Source organism: Ambystoma mexicanum, chromosome 5q (assembly GCF_040938575.1).
Source record: "Ambystoma mexicanum isolate Mex_15411 chromosome 5q, UKY_AmexF1_1, whole genome shotgun sequence".
NCBI lineage: Eukaryota > Metazoa > Chordata > Amphibia > Caudata > Ambystomatidae > Ambystoma > Ambystoma mexicanum.
In genome coordinates, this window is record NC_090933.1 from 161,233,317 (window position 1) to 161,253,123 (window position 19,807).

At 45.0% G+C, this 19,807-nt stretch overlaps 2 protein-coding genes across 5 annotated transcripts; one reads left to right on the forward strand and one right to left on the reverse strand.

Annotated features, from left to right (window-relative positions):
- Window positions 1-11,210: 11,210 nt before the first annotated feature.
- On the reverse strand, window positions 11,211-14,070 carry LOC138497314 (uncharacterized). Of its 3 annotated transcripts, XM_069620700.1 has the most exons (3): window positions 11,785-14,070; window positions 11,608-11,682; window positions 11,211-11,520 (listed from the first exon to the last, which is right to left on the reverse strand). In XM_069620700.1, the coding sequence occupies exon 1, from the start codon at window positions 13,850-13,852 to the stop codon at window positions 12,557-12,559; it is 1,296 nt and encodes a 431-aa protein (XP_069476801.1). In that variant the 5' UTR covers window positions 13,853-14,070; the 3' UTR covers window positions 11,211-11,520; window positions 11,608-11,682; window positions 11,785-12,556. The 3 variants fall into 3 exon arrangements, with proteins under 3 accessions (XP_069476801.1, XP_069476800.1, XP_069476799.1); XM_069620699.1 differs by having other exon boundaries at window positions 11,211-11,682; XM_069620698.1 differs by having other exon boundaries at window positions 11,608-14,070.
- Window positions 14,071-14,148: 78 nt separating this feature from the next.
- Window positions 14,149-17,652, forward strand: LOC138497315 (uncharacterized). Of its 2 annotated transcripts, none has more exons than XM_069620702.1 (2): window positions 14,149-17,255; window positions 17,343-17,652. In XM_069620702.1, the coding sequence occupies exon 1, from the start codon at window positions 14,210-14,212 to the stop codon at window positions 16,304-16,306; it is 2,097 nt and encodes a 698-aa protein (XP_069476803.1). In that variant the 5' UTR covers window positions 14,149-14,209; the 3' UTR covers window positions 16,307-17,255; window positions 17,343-17,652. The 2 variants fall into 2 exon arrangements, with proteins under 2 accessions (XP_069476803.1, XP_069476802.1); XM_069620701.1 differs by having other exon boundaries at window positions 14,149-17,078; window positions 17,181-17,652.
- Window positions 17,653-19,807: the final 2,155 nt, after the last annotated feature.

Sequence of the window (19,807 nt, forward strand, 5' to 3'; positions counted from 1 at the left end):
AGAGAGTGCAGAGAGAGCACCCAAAGGTAATCAGGAGTTAGACAAGGAATAGAAGGGCAGAATGGGGGAAGAACAGGCAGTCCCAATGATGGGCAGCACAGCCAGTGCTGCAAGAGCAGCCATCCTCAGGAGCCCGGAACCATTTCAGCTGCAGCCACAGCAAGACAGAGGACACAGGTGGGAGGAGTGGCTGGAGGGTTTTACCAATCACATGAAAGCGCTGGGGGATGATGATCCTGGCAGCATTCACAAACATTGTTGGGTGAGAGGTCAAGGGGATCGTTAAGATGATACTGCCACAGGAGAAAGCGACATAAGTGATGGCCATCACTGTGTTCAACGGAAAGCTACTCACCAAACCAAACAAGAATTTTAAAAGGTACTTGTTAAACAAATGCTGACAGCTACCTCAGGAAATGATAGGAGACTTTGTCATCAGACTGCAAAAGATCATTTTGCAACTTCACAGAGAAGAGGCAATGGGCCTCATTACGAGTAGCGCGATAAAACCGTGGTCATTACCGGCATGTCGGAACGAGCGGGTCCGTGCTCGTATGACGCCGCTAATAGCGGGTGATTACGAGTGCGCAAGCACGCGCAAAGCCCCATGCCGGTAATGGCCATACCGACATGGCGCAAAAGGCCCTCCAGCCCCAGATAGCTGCATGACGGGACCCACCGATACCGCCACTGCCTAGGAGGAACCCCTAAATACCGACCCGGTAATACCAACATGCTAATACCGGGCTCGTAAAACCTGACCCGGAAACAACGTCATCGCGTCGGAATGGGAAATTTGCCGGCGGCCATCTTTAAAAACACATCCATTGCAATCCTCCCAAACCACCAGTCAATTCCTGTTGTGCTCTGTGGCAAAACTCTGAGGATGTCCAAGGGTACCTGGAAGACCACCCCCTGGCAGCGGAAAGAGCGTTTCTCTGACGCAGAACTGAATATGTTGGTGGACACTCTAGCCTCACATGCAGACATCATTAAAGCAAATGATATGAAGCGTGAGGCTCAGATGAAGAAAAAGGAAATCTGGCAGGAGGTAGCCCGCAAGGTGTCGGCTGTGGGGACCACCCCACATACTGTACGGGACTGCCGTAAGAGGTGGGATGACCGGAGCTTGAGGGTCAGAAACATCATGTCAAGCAACAGGAGGGCGGCCATGGCGACAGGCGGGGGGTCCCCACTCACCTGCAAAGATGATGCCCTGGGAGGAGACTGCTAGCAGCTTTAATCGATCCTAAGTCGATTGAGGGATTCGGGGAGATGGAGATGGGTGCGGCATCATCCCCAGAAGGAGCTGAGTGACCCTGCACATCCCTGTAGGGGAAACCATGACGTAGCACAAGTGATAGAGACTAGGCAAGGCAATGCATGTCCCTACACCCACATCAACATATCCAAGTCCAGATTGCGGCCCAAACCCTGCCACACAGAAATGCATGCTGAGTGCCAATCCCATAACCAACACACGGCAAACACACCTGGACCGTGCCCATGTAACACATCACACAAACCCCAAATCAACGGCATGCCACCTGTCATGCAGTGAATGCCAATATGTCCCCTCAGAACACCACGTTTGACACACCTGTAAGACATGAATGCATGAATGAATGAATGAATGAATGAATGAATATTGAACAGCACAATTGTATGCCTCTGGCATGTAAAACCATCACTGAAGACCTGCATCTCTTCTACCCCCCCAAGCACCGATGAGGAAGATGCCAGTCAGGAGAACACTGCAAGGGCATCCGTGTCACACCAAAAGAAAAGGGCCACCACCACCCCCATGGCAGACAAGCAGGCCACACCCACAGGCAGTGTGCCTGTCCGAGTGGAAACACATCCACCAACACCTGCTGCCAGTGTGCCGGACACACATCAGACCCAGCAGCCCACACCCACACCAGTTGGAGGGAGGTCCCTTCCTGTGTCAGCCACCACAGAGGATGTCTTGGATGGCAATGTGGACCTTGGGGGAGTCACAGCAGTGACTTGTCCACCCACCCCACGCCCGCTGCCCACCCCCACCCCATATGGAGCCCTCAACCACCCACAGCAGTGATGATCCCTGCGTCCATGACTCTGACCTGAGGGATTCGGACCTGTGCCCCTTCAGGGAGGACAGCACCCAGGGCGCAGGCCCCATGAATGCACGACCCACCAGTGCACCACCCACCACTCCAGCTCCCACCACTCCAGCTCCCACCAACACCCTGGAGTCACGCCTGTCGAGGGTGGAGGCCCGACAGGAGGCCATGTTGGATCTACTGCGGCAGTATATTGCCGATGGTGAGGACACAAGGAGGGGTATTGCAACTGCCATTGCGGGGACCACAGCGGCCATTGCAGCGAACACAGCCGCCATGAATGCGTCAGCTGTGCTCATGGGGGACTGTCTGGGGGCAGTAACCCAAGTACTCACCTCCATCCTGCTCCATATGCAGCAGCCAGGCCTTGGAGCAGGCGTGGAACCTGCCTTGGACTCATTCACAGCCACCACACCTGCATCCTCAGTCCCCGCAAACCCTGTGCGCCAGACCCGGAGGAGTGCACGGCACTCCGATATGCCACCCCCGGACAGCAAAATGTCCCGGAAATAGTGTGGCCAGACAATGGGAGTGGGACACATGGTTGTGGGTGAAGGGGAGCATTTCCTGGAGTAGATTTGGGGGGACATTGTTTATTTTGTGTATATCCGTGTATTGTGTGATGGTGTTCAGTGGCCAACTCCCAGCAATCCCAGTGTGCATGTCACTGAGTCCTGTGGGTCAGAAGTATTTGTGAATCAGTGCTTGGCGTACTGCATGGCCATCCTGTGCATCACGTACTGGCAGGGGGGCTACTTCACCTCCGTCTCCATCCTCATCATCCTCACCCGGTGCATGCATGTCAATGTTAGGTGGCAGTGGTACATTTCTCCGGACGCACATGTTGTGCAGCATGACACAGGCCATGGTGATCTTTGCCAACTACTCAGGACCATATAGGAGTGCCCCACCAAACCTGCTTAGGCAGCGGAAACGCGCCTTCAACAGGCCAAAGGTCTGCTCAATCACAACACGGGTACGGGTGTGGACACGATTATACTCCTCTTCATGGCTGTTCTGTGGGTTCCGCACAGGGGTAAGTAGCCACGGCCTCAAGGGATATCCTCCATCACCTGCAAGCAAATACAAATAGGTGTGTGTCACTCTGAGCTGCCACCTTCAGAAAGCACAGTCATGGCCGCAGCAATTTGGTGTGGACATGCACATGTCCCTGTACGTATGCAAGATTGTTACCTAGATGCATACTATACTGCTATGAGGTGTGGTAGTCTGGATGGCGCTCAATAGATGATGCAGGGTGTAATAATGCATGCTGAGGCGGATGTACTGTGGTTGTACGACAATGTTTAGCCTCCCATTCATGCTGTGTATTCTACACTGTGCATGGTCACACTAGCCACATTGGCACAGTTGCAATCCTGTTCAGTCATGCATTGCTTGACATACCCATGGTGGCCTGGTCGTGCCTCTTACTTGTTGTCTCCGATATGCATAAATGGTAAAATGTGTGCCAGCGATGTGTCATGTTCTGTTTGGGAGGTTCAGATCAGGAGTGTTTAGCTCTGCATGCATTCTCCAATCACAGACATATGCCACCCAGGTGGAGTATGCATCCCCCCCCTTTCCCACCCAGGTGGAGTATGCATCCCCCCTTTCCCACCCAGGTGGAGTATGCACCCCCCCCTTCCCACCCAGGTGGAGTATGCATCCCTACACATCACAACCCCAAAGCACTGCCATGGGCCAGTTGGGCAACTCACCAATCAGCCAGGCATGTGGTCCAGCATGTCGCTCTATATGACGGGGTAGCATGGAGTTGCGCAGCACCATGGCATCATGTGTTGATCCGGGAAATCTGGCGCAGCAATATGTGATGATCTTGCTGGAGTCACATACCATTTGCACATTGATGGAGTGGTATTGCTTGCGATTGCGGTACACCGCCTCTATGGCATGGGGGACTACCAATTCCACATGGGTGCAGTCCAGGGCACCAACACAATTGGGCATTCCTGCCAGTGCATGGAAGCCTACTTTGGTGTCGGCTATCTCCTGGGCAGTCCGTGGTAGGAATATGTGGGGATTGCGTGCTTCAGGAGGGCATCCAGCACTTGGTTCAACATGCGTGAAAATAGTGGTTGTGAAATACCATGCAGCTGACCCACTGTGTGTTGATAGGTGCCTGTGGCCAGGAAGTGGAGCACAGACACCACCTTTAGTAGCGGGGGGATGGCAGTGTGTATTTCTATGAGGTTGGCAATGTCGTTGTGTATCATGTCCACTATGGTGATAATGGTGTCCCGGTCCAACCGGTAGATGGTGTGGATCTGCTCAGGGGTTAGGTTGAATGGCCTGGGTCTGATGCGAGGGATTGGTGGCTGCCTACGAGGCACTGCTGGCTGCGGTAGTGGTAATTGCTGGGCCTGTCTCACCCTTCTTCTCCTCCTGCGTCTCCTCTGTGCTGCCTGTTGTTGCTACTGTAGTTGTTGTTGTAGTTGGTGTTGTTGCTGTAGTTGTAGCAGTATAGGCATGTCCTCCAGCACCATTATTGCAACAGCTAGTAGTAGCATTTTGGTGTAGGAAGGGCTGTGGGTGTGCTCATTTAATACTGGCCCAATCTCCATTGACTCCACCTGTTGTGATTGTGTGCACCTGTGGCAGTTGGCTTGATTGCTGATTGCTGTTTGTGGGTGGTCCACGATGCCTGTATGGCCGGCATCGTGCAGCCCATGATTACCGGCTTCTGGATGCCGGTATTTGCATGTCCGCATGGGTTGTGATGTCCTCTTATTACCGGCATGCCGGTATTTGCTCCCCGAAGGGGCGCGTGTACGCGCCCATGCCGCTATTAGAGGCACCGTTAATAGCGGTTGCCGGGTCACGATACACCGAGTGGTAAGCGATGCCGGTAATTCTTTACCGGCATCATTTTTCCATTACCTCTAACCTCGTAATGAGGCCCAAAATGTCTGGATATTTTGGAAACATCTGCTGAAGGAGCCCTTCTCACTTGCAGAGGTCCTGGAGCTGCTACGCGTCCAACAAACGGGTGGATACCCAAGCAACAGAGATTGAGAAGCCGAAGGAGAGAGGGCAGGTAGCTGCCATACACCCACATCAGACAAGAGGGCCAAATGACAACTTGGCTTCGAGAGATCCCTGCGATGCCACACACTTCAGGAGGTGGAGAAGAAAGTATGTGCTATTGGTGTGAGATGAGGTTTCCCCACAGTGGACCATGCCTGGCGATAGGTCATTGGTGTGCCTGATGCGGGAGAAGCCATCACTTTGAGTGGGTGTTCAGGGAGGGAATGCCCTTCCCACCAAAGGAGACAACGGGCACTGTTAGCTATAGGGTCTGGGGGAAAGGAGACTTTCACAGGTGGGAAGACAGAATGAAGGAAGATCCTCCAGATGGAGACTAATGAGAGCAGCCCTGGGCCCCAGAGGGACAAGCAGGAGATGGGATAGAATGGCACTAAAGAAAGAAGCTCTGGCTGGCAGGAGAAGTTGTCAGAACCACCAGATGACTTCCCGTCATGCCTGCACAAAACAGAGCGGAGGTAACTCGACGATAATTACGGGGGTGATGTTGTGGAGAAATAACAAGGGAACACCTTAATAGGAACAACCTTAAGGGAAGGAAGGAAGTGCCATGGACTCAAGGGGAAGGGAGGAAGAGCAGGGGCTACTAGAGCCTGGGTGATGTTGTGGAGAAATGACAAGGGAACACTTTAATAGGAACAACCTTAAGGGAAGGAAGAAAGTGCCAGGGACTCAAGGGGAAGGAAGGAAGAGCAGGGGCTACTAGAGCCCGGGAAGAACAGAGCTATGAAGGAAAATAAAGAAATAAGGTCCTGGTTTACCTTACTCCGTTATTGAGGTTGGTCTGTACACAGAGGACGCAGGATAAAAGGTCAGAGGGTATCCTGCCACAGAAGGTATTTATTTATGTATTTATTTATTTATTTATTTTGTAAAGCACCTATACCCTGAGGCATCAGGGCACTGTTGTAAACCAGTTACATGGTACATAAGCTTAACAGGCGGATAGTAATCCTACCATGGACATACATAGAACAAGGCAATGCTAGATATTATGGCAAAGGGTAATAGTTCACAGAGAGTCTGGGGGGAGGACCAGCTAGGCAAATAGCCAGGTTTTCAAGGCCTTACAGAAGGACCAGTAAGATTCTTCGGCTCTTAGAGCAGGGGGGAGGGTGTTCCAATTGTTCACTGCTACCGTTGGGAAACTAGTCCCCCCCTCCTTTAGCTCTTTTCACTTTTGGAAGGGCCAGACAGACGATGAGCGTGGTAGGCCCTTACTGGTCTGTTTGACTTCGATCTTTCAATTTTCTGGGCAAGAGATTGCAGGGTGGTGTTGCTCTGACATTTGTGTATGATCAACAGAGTTTTAAAATTCATCCTTTCCCGAATAGGGAGCCAGTGGGCTTTTCTTCTGGCAGCTGAAATGTGGTCATCGGTGCACCAGATGCAGAAGAAGCCATCACTTTCAGTGGGTGTGCAGGGAGGGGATCCCCTTCCCACCAAAGAAGACACAGAGGCAGTAGGGGGTACACGGGGTCTGTATACTGTCCAACAAGCACCAAACATGCCCTGAAATAACCTTCACTGGTGCCACAAAACCGAGCGCACTGTACACCACAGATGCAAGGAAGGAGCGTTTATACTCACCTTCCTTGGAGTGCCACCGGTGACCGGGTTGCCAAAACCCTCTTCTGGCTCACTAGACAAGGATGTCAAGTGGCCACACCAGCTCTGACCGAGCCTGAGAGGGCCACACCTTCTTCACTAATTGTTGTGAGTACTGGACCTCCCAGGTACTCATAGGAACTATGGTGCAGCTCAGAAATCAGTGAGCATTCAAAACAATCACACATACTAGTGTATTAGCTTGGATATCTGGCCTTGCATGTGTGCCCCAGTTCCATTTTATGTAACTCGCATGATTATGCAAACTTCATCATTCCCAACCTACCTATGCAAACGGAAGCAAGTCTGTGGTGTTAATAATGTAGTTGAATGGACTGTTCAGGCTGGAATACGCACGTGGGTGGTGTGCAGTTCGAAGGAAAAATGATTGTATCAACTGGAGAAGAGTGGTGATTTAGCAAGTTCAAAACAACATAAAAAACAGCCTTCATCAGAGATTATATGGCTGGAAACAACAGGAAAGACTAAAAGTGTACATTTCCTGTATGACGATTTTGATTACGCACATCCGAGAAATAATGAAGTAGACTGAAGTACAACAAAATTATATTTGGTTTCTTATATTAATCATAATTGATTTCCTGGACACAGTGACCATCCATGAGAAATTGTGAGACGTTTACAGAAGGGGCACCCTAGGCATATAGTACAGCACTTGCAGCATTAATGAAATAAAATCTCTGGTGGGAGTTGTGGTTGGGAAAGCGTTTGCTCTACAAAGTTGTCTTTATGTAAACACCTAGAGAGACAGAGCCAGTCTCAGTCAAAATGTGCACGTTGTTGGTTGGCACAGGACACTTCTGGCCACACAGTCTGTCAAAACTCAGCCTGGGCAGGGTGTGATAGGGCAGCAAAAACTACCCTTGATGTATGGCTTATACGTCTAGGTTGTCTGGTGAACACAGGTGGCCAAGAGGACTTTAGGGAGGTCAGGGTGTGCACCCAGCTGTGTGGTAGTGGGTTTACCCTGAATAATGGCCTATGACATAGGGGGAGATTGTGGGTCAACATGCATCACCTACTGTCAGGGACTGTTAGCAGAATTAAGTGTTTGCAGTGAAACTGTGAATTGAGTACAAAGCTTTGCATTGTATCTTGTAGCACCTTAAACCGGGTTCTACTGTAACTAATGCTGTAGTAGTAATAATAGTAGAACATCACGTATTGAGCGCCTTTCACCATTAGTATTGTCACAACACACTGTAGGTTGAACGTCCTCGGGGGGCCGGATTCCAGGTAGGGTAAAAGATTTGAGGAGGTGCTAGGATGCATGTGTGCATATTGGCCAATGCTTAAGACATGAGGGGTGGCCAAGTCCCTCCTATCCGCCCATATCAAAGTGGCATGTGGATGGGTGGTGATGAGGAGTCTAGTGGGGGTACACGAGAGCCGGATATAAGATATGTGTGCAACTACGCATCGCATTTTTATCATCAACGTAGCTGCATTCTTATGGACGAGGTGTTGTGCAAAGTGTCTTCAAGTGTTGCATGATGGCAGGTGTGTACGGGTCTGCGGCCGTGCCTTCGGTTGTTTCCTCTATGCATGGAGAGAAAGAGCTTAAATGCATGATCGAGAATTAGTATGCTGGCTATCTTCTAATCTACTAGTTGTGATGTTGCACTAAATTCTACATGCTCCTAGGATCAGTGTTAATGGTGCCATCAGCATTTTTTTAGGTTCAAGATCTGGCTATATTCTACATTCTTCAGGTTTCCAAGCTTTGCTAACATTCATCATTTTGCCTGGGTTCAGTATCCATGCTCGACTGTACATTTAGCAAAGATCGCAGAAGGATTTTTCTGCGTACCCCTAATACAGTGCAATGGCTACATTCTGAGTTCATCTGGAAGTAATATTGTGCCTGCTCTAAGGGTGCCTTAGTTAGACTCTGATACGAGGGTCACAGTGATTGACATAAACTTTTATTATATTATGAAAATGAAAAGAAAAGCCTATCTTACCTTATCTGTAAGAGGGGATTCACTGCTCCAACCAAAATAACTAATGTCACCATCAGGATGTCAAAAGCAAAAAGTCACAATGTTAAATGTCAGAATCCTCACTCTGTTCCTCACACTTTGAGTTAAAATAAAATGAAAAGGAGGTCTTTCTGGTCCAGAAAAAAAGACTCTTCCCCCAGACAAAAAGACAGTTCAGGGTTTATTAGTTCCTTTAAATGGTGGGGGAATGTCTCCCTTTCCCAGCCTTCTTCACGCTCGCAACAAGGTTCAACTTCTTCTCTTTCTCTGGGGTCCCGACCCTTGGATTAGCTAACCTGATTCTTTTCTCACCATGCACTATGACAAAGAAGAGGAGTTTGGATGCCTCTCCAAACTGTGGTGGGTCTCTGACCCCTGTTGGCAGACTTGGCTTCCTTTGACCACATACCGCGATGAAGAAGAGTGGCTTGTGTGTTCCTCCAAGCTGTGGTGGGACCCTGACCCTGGCTGGCAGAGCTGGTTTCCTCCTACCAAGTACTGCACCGAAGAAACATGTTGATGAGGCTCCTCCAAGCTGAGGTGGGTCCCTGACCCTGGTTGGCAGACCTGGTTCGAAGAAACATGTCGAGGCTCCTCCAAGCTGAGGTGGGTCCCTGACCCTGGTTGGCAGACAGGTTTCTTCCTTCCTCAGGTCTCCTAGTTTCAAACACAGACTTGGTTCACTCGTCTGCCAAGCTCTGTACTCCATTGTATTGTTCTCACAGTTCTTTTTATGGTCTCTTGATGTTACATACAGATTTGGTTTATTCCTCTGCCAAGTACAGTCTTCCATTGATCATTTTCAGTTTTCTCTATTATTTCTTGATTTCACTCACCTGACAAGTACTGTCTGCAGATATATTGCCCTCACAGTTCTCTTGGTGGTTTCTCTTATATCACAGTCCTGGGTCACCTTCCCTCCAAATACTGCCACAAAGATGATGGCTTTTTCATCATTTGAAACGTCCTTTTATCAGAAGTATCTCAGGCCCTGTTTCCCTTGTTACCATCTCTCTGTAAACTGTCCCTTTGGATTGCATTGGGGCTATCCTCTTTTTCCCAATGTTCTTTTGTCATGCTTTTTAGGGTTTCCTTCAACCTCTGGGGACTCCCAGCCACAGGCTCAGCCTCCCAGTTACCCTGAGGGTCTTGGATGCAGCCCTCAAGTTTGTGGCAAGTGTCCCTGTGTTCTTTTCTGCTTCGCTGGTACTCTGGCATTCCTGTCAGCTTGCCATAGCTGCTCCGTGGCTCCAGACCCGCTTTGGCATCTCTCTCTCTTCGCCAGTCCATGTTTTCCTGATGTGCTGTGCTGCTCGCACTTCCCACAGCCAGCCCCTCAGTTTGTTTAGCGGTACAGGTGTAGATCACCCCTTCGGCATCTCTGTATCTCTGTGCCTAGATCTGCTTTTGCCGGTCTGCTCTGCAAGCCTTAGTCCCTCTCCCAGTTCCTCTCTGGAGCATCTGACAATCAGGTAAGTCCAATGTCAGTCTTTCTGCTTCCAACCAGTAAGCTCTGTGACTGAAGACTAGACCATTCAAATAGATTCCTCTTAGTGATCAGCGCGGCTCTGTGTCTCTTCCTCGTCACAGTTTCTTGCTTCAGATCTTCGCTGTATTCATCCATAATCTTCCTCTTCTCATTCCTTCTTACTTCTTCCACACTACAGAAGTGTACAGGATAGGAGGGTAGGGGTGAAGGGACTGGGGAAAAGGAGAGGTGGGGGTACACTGTGAGATCACATTCTCCTACTATAGTCGTCTCTGGTCCCATAGGGGTTTTGCCCTCCCATGAGATCCACCCGCTGAGCACCAACCCCAGCGGTACTATCACGTAGCGGCCTCACCTCCCTGACCTCATGGGAAGTGACTCCCCCTACGGAGGCAGTGACGACATCCTGGAATTCGTCACACTGCATTCTACAAGGTTCAAGAATTAAGTGGTGGCTACTTTAAATGGGTATCTAGAAACAATGCACAGGCTGTGTTCTTCACCTAGATTCGAGCTTGGATACATTCTGCAATCCGCAAAGACTTGTATGTCTCTTAGCATGCTCTTTAGAACCCTTGCCAGAGCAATTTACTGTAAACCTCAACCAGTTATCTTTAACTAGTGATACACTAACAAAATCAGCAGTCCTGTTTTTTGTATACATATTCAATATTTGTGTTGCCTAGCGCACACCTAGGTTTAAGGTTTTTTTACAGGATTTGTTGAAAATTTACGGGGTGCCGGGGAGAATAACAACCTTGACACTGGGTTGTTTTAACCTATGTAAATCCAACAGATTGTCCACAAGATTGTGGAACTCTCCCGTCCCCTGCACACCCTTTATACTGTAGAAACAGTCAATATTTCTATACAATGGTAATATTCAGTTTCTTTCAGAAAAAAGAAGAAATTAATGAGAGAAGCTAATTCATGACACTATTATAATAAAACAGAATGATGGGGACCATCGGTTTTAATTGAATTTTAAATTAATTGTTATAGATATGAATTTCAATTCATTCATCATCCAGTCTTTGTAAACATAATAACATAAATGTGTTCATTTTGAGGTTACATTCAATATTATAATACAAGGGCATACAAGGTACTCATCACACTTTCTATACAATAGGCTTTTCACATGGTATATCCACAGAAAGTAATGATGAATATTTTCTCGACGCGTTTCGGGGTGTCCCCTTCTTCAGGAATTGATAGCCCTCTTCATTGCCGTTAATCTTTGTTTCGTCTATAATGTATGATACAATGATCAAATTTTAGATTCTCACTGATAACTGTCATTTAACTCTTGGGAGAAATTTTTAATAATAATCACCTGGATGTTCAATGTGGAATATCCTAACTGGATTTATTATCAATAGCAATATCAGCCCAATAATGGTTATTCAACCTGTAGATGTGATAAAAAGACAATAGGGAAAGCTCAATTAAAAACGGGATCTTAATTCATGAAGGAAAATCTAGTCATGTAATATCTAAGAAAAAATATTACCTTTCGGTATTTCTGTAAAAAGCTACTACATCCATGGAATGGGTCGCTGTGGTATGTAGAGAGTCCTCAGGTACGGAGGTAGTGCAGTAATGGGCGATTCCTCCACTCGTGTCTGTAAAAACACGTATATATACTATATTAGATACACGAAAACAATGGGGTGGGATCATTCTGTGGAGAGTATTCTGTGAAGGCCTCTAGGCTCATGATATGCAATTGGGGAGCTGTTTACAAAGGATTCTCTTACCTCCTTCCTGAGAAGATGGCCGGTGCTGTAGCTCGAACCGTTCTACACGGTTTTCGCTAAAGATGGCCACTATTTACATTATGACGTCATCACGTCGAAGCGTGACGACGTCACTATGTTTAGAACGTCAGCGTGTGACGGGAAAACAGACGTCATACGGACATATTTTAGAAAACAATGTGTAATTAACCAATAGTATATAGGTGTATATCTATACTGGTGCAGGGAGTTTGAGTCAAATGAAATAAAGGTGAAAAGAGTCGAAAGATAAATGTGAGGAGTGTCTCATGTAACTTCTGGGAAATCTATTGTTTACCACGGACAAAAGTTAATCGAATATTGGACATCCGTGTGTTTACTATTTCAAGAGAAGCATGCTCACATTCTATGGTCTGTAACTTAATACATCCTATGTCAGTAAAAAATCATCCTAAGTGAACTGAACAAATTCAAAAATGTATTTAACAGCAATTGATATTGTATCCACACTGGGTTTCTGATTGGGTCAGGGGAAACAGTATTTAGTTACAAAAATGAGGCTAAACTGTAATCTTCGTTCATCCCATTGGGAGCTAGACTGTTTAGTCTCTCTATCCAGAAGATTTCCCTCTGGTTCATACGTCTGGCATGATTGCCACCTCTTGGGGCTCTGTTCACAATTTCCAAAATCACAACCTTTAGTTGAGAAATATTATGTTTCTTTATGGAAAAATGTCTTGCTACAGGTGAGTTAACACTGTTGGTACGTATGTTACTTTTGTGTTCATTCCAGCGCTCCTTGGCTTTCCTTTGTGTCTGTCCAACATAGTAAATGCCGCATGGGCAGCTTAAACCATAAATGATTGATTTCGTGTCACAAGTGGCAAAATCCTTTAGTGGGATTTTTTGGCCATTTGATGGGTGTCTTACATAGCTTCCCTTCATTATGTTGTTACAATTGCCACAACTGAGACAGGCAAACGTACCTATTTTCCTCTTGGTGAGGGTTCTTTGATTGTCCACTCTCGGTCTTTCTGCTTTAACTAGGCTATCCCTGAAGTTCCGACCCCTCTTGTAGGCGATTATGGGTGGTTCAGGAAATAGTCTCTTTAGTTGTGGATCCAATTTGATTATACCCCAGTTCTTCTTGATCATCCTTGTTATGTGATGACTCTGTGCTGAATATCTTAAAGCGTAGAGAAATGGGATCTCCTTAGATCTATTTCTTGATATACGGAGGTCTTTCCTCTCCAATGTGAGTGTTTTTTCTTCTGCTTTCTTGATGATAGACTCTGGATAGCCTCTTTCCTTGTATCTTTGTGTCATCAATAGGTTTTCATTCCTCAGGGTGTCAGTTGTTGAGATAATTCTCTTTAGTCTAAGGAATTGACTGTAGGGCAAATTATTCTTTAAATGCGTCGGATGATGGCTCCTGAAGTGTAACGTGTTGTTAACATCGGTGGGTTTGTGATAAATATTGGTGATTATCCCATCTTCCCCAATCTCTAGTTCAACGTCCAAAAAATGTAGTTTAGGGGTTCCAATTTCCATCGTGAATTTGATTCTGTCGTGGCCTGAATTGATGTATTTTAGGAATTCCTCTAGTTCGTGATGTTGTCCTCTCCAAATGACGAAAACATCGTCAATGTATCTTTTCCAGGTGATGATTTTTTTGCTAAATTTTGTTGGTATCAAAATCCATTTCATCTCCAAATGGTACATGAATAGATTAGCATAGGCTGGGGCCATTGCTGACCCCATTGAAGTTCCTGATGCTTGTAAATAGTACTGCGTCCTGTATCTGAAATAGTTGTTAATGAGTATAATTTTGCTTAATTTCATTAGGAAGGTTTTGTTTGCTTCACATTCATTTCTTAGTAGACACCATTCGAGTGCTTCCAAACCGTCTTGATGTGGGATGCATGTATATAGACTCTGTACATCAAACGAAACCAGTAGATCATTTCTGTTAATATCTGTTAAGGTGTCTAGGTGATTGAGAAAATCTGTGGTATCTTTAAGATATGTTGTGGTTGTTTGGACTATGGGTTGTAATGCCTTGTCCACATAAACTGCTAGTGGGTTGAACCACTATCCAAAGACCAAACGGACACATTGAACCTAGGTTTAACATTTATACCAACCCAGAATTCCAATTTGCTGGAAGAAAAAATCAATCTTCACAGACTGGCACGGAAAATGAGACTCAAAGTCTTTTTTGATTCACAAATGGGAATCAACACTACACAAGAGCCACATCAATACTTAGAAATGAAACCCAAGAGTCATTTCGACCCTCAAGTCAATAACATAACCATCAGAATGTTTGAAGAACAGATGATAAAAGATCTCAAAAGGGTTAATTTCACCAGAACAAGGAACTACAATACCAGGAGAAGGCAGAATGAAATCATCAAGAACCTTGCGGATGACAGAAGCCTGACCCTAAAACCGGCAGACAAAGGAGGGGCCATAGTTATTATGGACACTACATACTATGAGGAGAAGATTTTAGAGCTCCTAACAGATGAGAACACGTACATAAAAATTGAACAAGATCCGGTCAGAGAAATATCAAGCATTATTGAAACTACGCTTGAGGAAGCTGAGGACCAAGGATGGATTTCCAACAAGACTAAATTGTTTTTGATTAATGAACATCCTATTACTCCAATCTTCTATGGACTGCCAAAAATACATAAGAACTTGACAAAACCCCCCCTCAGACCGATTGTTGCGGGAACTGATAGTATCTTCAACCCACTAGCAGTTTATGTGGACAAGGCATTACAACCCATAGTCCAAACAACCACAACATATCTTAAAGATACCACAGATTTTCTCAATCACCTAGACACCTTAACAGATATTAACAGAAATGATCTACTGGTTTCGTTTGATGTACAGAGTCTATATACATGCATCCCACATCAAGACGGTTTGGAAGCACTCGAATGGTGTCTACTAAGAAATGAATGTGAAGCAAACAAAACCTTCCTAATGAAATTAAGCAAAATTATACTCATTAACAACTATTTCAGATACAGGACGCAGTACTATTTACAAGCATCAGGAACTTCAATGGGGTCAGCAATGGCCCCAGCCTATGCTAATCTATTCATGTACCATTTGGAGATGAAATGGATTTTGATACCAACAAAATTTAGCAAAAAAATCATCACCTGGAAAAGATACATTGACGATGTTTTCGTCATTTGGAGAGGACAACATCACGAACTAGAGGAATTCCTAAAATACATCAATTCAGGCCACGACAGAATCAAATTCACGATGGAAATTGGAACCCCTAAACTACATTTTTTGGACGTTGAACTAGAGATTGGGGAAGATGGGATAATCACCAATATTTATCACAAACCCACCGATGTTAACAACACGTTACACTTCAGGAGCCATCATCCGACGCATTTAAAGAATAATTTGCCCTACAGTCAATTCCTTAGACTAAAGAGAATTATCTCAACAACTGACACCCTGAGGAATGAAAACCTATTGATGACACAAAGATACAAGGAAAGAGGCTATCCAGAGTCTATCATCAAGAAAGCAGAAGAAAAAACACTCACATTGGAGAGGAAAGACCTCCGTATATCAAGAAATAGATCTAAGGAGATCCCATTTCTCTACGCTTTAAGATATTCAGCACAGAGTCATCACATAACAAGGATGATCAAGAAGAACTGGGGTATAATCAAATTGGATCCACAACTAAAGAGACTATTTCCTGAACCACCCATAATCGCCTACAAGAGGGGTCGGAACTTCAGGGATAGCCTAGTTAAAGCAGAAAGACCGAGAGTGGACAATCAAAGAACCCTCACCAAGAGGAAAATAGGTACGTTTGCCTGTCTCAGTTGTGGCAATTGTAACAACATAATGAAGGGAAGCTATGTAAGACACCCATCAAATGGCCAAAAAATCCCACTAAAGGATTTTGCCACTTGTGACACGAAATCAATCATTTATGGTTTAAGCTGCCCATGCGGCATTTACTATGTTGGACAGACACAAAGGAAAGCCAAGGAGCGCTGGAATGAACACAAAAGTAACATACGTACCAACAGTGTTAACTCACCTGTAGCAAGACATTTTTCCATAAAGAAACATAATATTTCTCAACTAAAGGTTGTGATTTTGGAAATTGTGAACAGAGCCCCAAGAGGTGGCAATCATGCCAGACGTATGAACCAGAGGGAAATCTTCTGGATAGAGAGACTAAACAGTCTAGCTCCCAATGGGATGAACGAAGATTACAGTTTAGCCTCATTTTTGTAACTAAATACTGTTTCCCCTGACCCAATCAGAAACCCAGTGTGGATACAATATCAATTGCTGTTAAATACATTTTTGAATTTGTTCAGTTCACTTAGGATGATTTTTTACTGACATAGGATGTATTAAGTTACAGACCATAGAATGTGAGCATGCTTCTCTTGAAATAGTAAACACACGGATGTCCAATATTCGATTAACTTTTGTCCGTGGTAAACAATAGATTTCCCAGAAGTTACATGAGACACTCCTCACATTTATCTTTCGACTCTTTTCACCTTTATTTCATTTGACTCAAACTCCCTGCACCAGTATAGATATACACCTATATACTATTGGTTAATTACACATTGTTTTCTAAAATATGTCCGTATGACGTCTGTTTTCCCGTCACACGCTGACGTTCTAAACATAGTGACGTCGTCACGCTTCGACGTGATGACGTCATAATGTAAATAGTGGCCATCTTTAGCGAAAACCGTGTAGAACGGTTCGAGCTACAGCACCGGCCATCTTCTCAGGAAGGAGGTAAGAGAATCCTTTGTAAACAGCTCCCCAATTGCATATCATGAGCCTAGAGGCCTTCACAGAATACTCTCCACAGAATGATCCCACCCCATTGTTTTCGTGTATCTAATATAGTATATATACGTGTTTTTACAGACACGAGTGGAGGAATCGCCCATTACTGCACTACCTCCGTACCTGAGGACTCTCTACATACCACAGCGACCCATTCCATGGATGTAGTAGCTTTTTACAGAAATACCGAAAGGTAATATTTTTTCTTAGATATTACATGACTAGATTTTCCTTCATGAATTAAGATCCCGTTTTTAATTGAGCTTTCCCTATTGTCTTTTTATCACATCTACAGGTTGAATAACCATTATTGGGCTGATATTGCTATTGATAATAAATCCAGTTAGGATATTCCACATTGAACATCCAGGTGATTATTATTAAAAATTTCTCCCAAGAGTTAAATGACAGTTATCAGTGAGAATCTAAAATTTGATCATTGTATCATACATTATAGACGAAACAAAGATTAACGGCAATGAAGAGGGCTATCAATTCCTGAAGAAGGGGACACCCCGAAACGCGTCGAGAAAATATTCATCATTACTTTCTGTGGATATACCATGTGAAAAGCCTATTGTATAGAAAGTGTGATGAGTACCTTGTATGCCCTTGTATTATAATATTGAATGTAACCTCAAAATGAACACATTTATGTTATTATGTTTACAAAGACTGGATGATGAATGAATTGAAATTCATATCTATAACAATTAATTTAAAATTCAATTAAAACCGATGGTCCCCATCATTCTGTTTTATTATAATAGTGTCATGAATTAGCTTCTCTCATTAATTTCTTCTTTTTTCTGAAAGAAACTGAATATTACCATTGTATAGAAATATTGACTGTTTCTACAGTATAAAGGGTGTGCAGGGGACGGGAGAGTTCCACAATCTTGTGGACAATCTGTTGGATTTACTTTTGTATACATATTCACATTAGTAGTGTGCCATGTTTTTATCCCTGTGCCCGAAATAAGGTTAAAAAAAGTTGAGCCATAATTTTATGTACCACACAACACCTGCTGGGTGACTCAAACTGCAATCACATTGGTCCTGTTGAGTGAGGTTTCCACATATTAGTATTCAGGCACGATGGGGGGAGGAGAAGTGCCTGAATACCTATGTGCTTGAAATTGCTTTCATGCCAGACACTTCTACAGTGCAGAATATATCCTATCAGCTTACCAATTTATCAGAAAAAAAACATGGAATCAATAAAAATAATTACGGAACACATTGGAAACAAGCATGGGACTGGAGCCCTGTGCTTATAATCTATTAGTATAAAGTAGAGTCTGTGCAGCTAAAACTCTGCAGAGGACTCGGTTTTCAAATGGTCAGTTCCTTGATAGTAAAATGGAGCTCAAGTATTCTTGTATATGCAGAATTCCAATATTGTAGAAAGTGGTTTATTGCGGTCACAGCCGACACATGTTTCGACCAATAAGGTCGTCCTCAAGGCAAATACGTAAAGGGTTGAATCCCTAATTTTAGAGTTCTTGAATGTCGGGGGGTCACATAATGGACCGGATACAAAGCAAGGTTCTAATCGGTAGGACATGCATGCGCCGGGATAGGCGATGTAAAGAGTCAAGATTGTTTCAGCACAGCGTGTTCATTCTCCTGTATATAAGGTATTAATATCTGAATGGAAAATGAAGGGGATGAGTCCCTTACAAGCGTCACGAGGACAGCCGTTTGTAATTGGGGATTCAACCCTTTATGTATTTGCCTTGAGGGCGACCTTATTGGTCGAAACACGTGTTGCCTTGAGGACAACCTTATTGGTCGAAACACGTGTCGGCTGTGACTCCAATAAACCACTTTCTACAACATTGGAATTCTGCTTATTCAAGAAAACTTGAGCTCTCATTTTACTATCAAGGAACTGACCATTTGAAAACCGAGTCCTCTGTGCAGTTTTAGCTGCACAAACTCTACTTTATACTATTAACTGTTGGAGGAACCCGGGGGAACCCCCTGTGCAGTGTTTGCTGCATTGGACTGCCTATATTTTGGAGAAATTGAGCGCACCCCAACCTGTCACTCCCCGTTTTCTGTGTTATAGTCTTTTAAATTGCAGGAGTTGGGTACACCACAAAAACCATCAGATGTGGACAAAAACACACACACAAACATAGTGATTAACATGAGTTTGATGTCACAGTCCGGCTGACTTGTGAGTCCCAAACGAGCAGAAAGCTTCTTCCTGACGATCAGCTTTGGAGAGGAATAATAACCTCCTCTAGCCTAAGGATTGGACAAAAGGCAAGACAAGTACCACATCTGTCCTCTCACAGAGCTTCAAAAGAAATAAACAAATACCTTGATAGAATAATGTCACCGGGTGACCCTAGACTAGTAACAGGTGTTGAGAGTGAGGGGAGCGGGCTGATGGAGGGAGTATTTCTGGGGTATTTTAGCTAGCATTGCAGGAACGAAGTAGCAAACCTAGGCGAAAGGAGATGGGATTCAGTTTATCTGGTTGACCCAAATGAAGGTTCAGTTCCAGGTCCTTCGTACTGGCCCCCCTCCTCGATGTCTGTGATAATGGTACCAAAACAAGGGAAGGTTTGAAGTCGCAATGCCCAAGGAAAATTTGCATCCAACTCCAGAAGCAGTGCCAAAAAAGTTATACTAAAGTAGAAGCTAACATTTGACCAAATCCAAATCAGAATCCAAGAAACAACCCCATTCAATCTGTGGGTCAGAAAAACCAACAAGGAAACACACAAGTGCTCTGCACAACTGGACCAACCCTACAAATGAGAAGTGAGGAGTTTTTCTCTTATTGTTTATGCAAGTGTTCTGCCTTCTGCTGCCATTTGCAGGTTCCAATGCCAGTGATGCCAAGGCAGGAACCACTGGAAATGCATCCCTCGCCACCTCTGTATTGCTCCCAATCTCCACGGGAGC

Coding starts and splice junctions, on each gene's coding strand:
- LOC138497314 (XM_069620700.1), bottom strand. CDS start 13,852: ATGAAATTAAGCAAAATTATACTCATTAACAACTATTTCAGATACAGG.
- LOC138497315 (XM_069620702.1), top strand. CDS start 14,210: ATGAGACTCAAAGTCTTTTTTGATTCACAAATGGGAATCAACACTACA.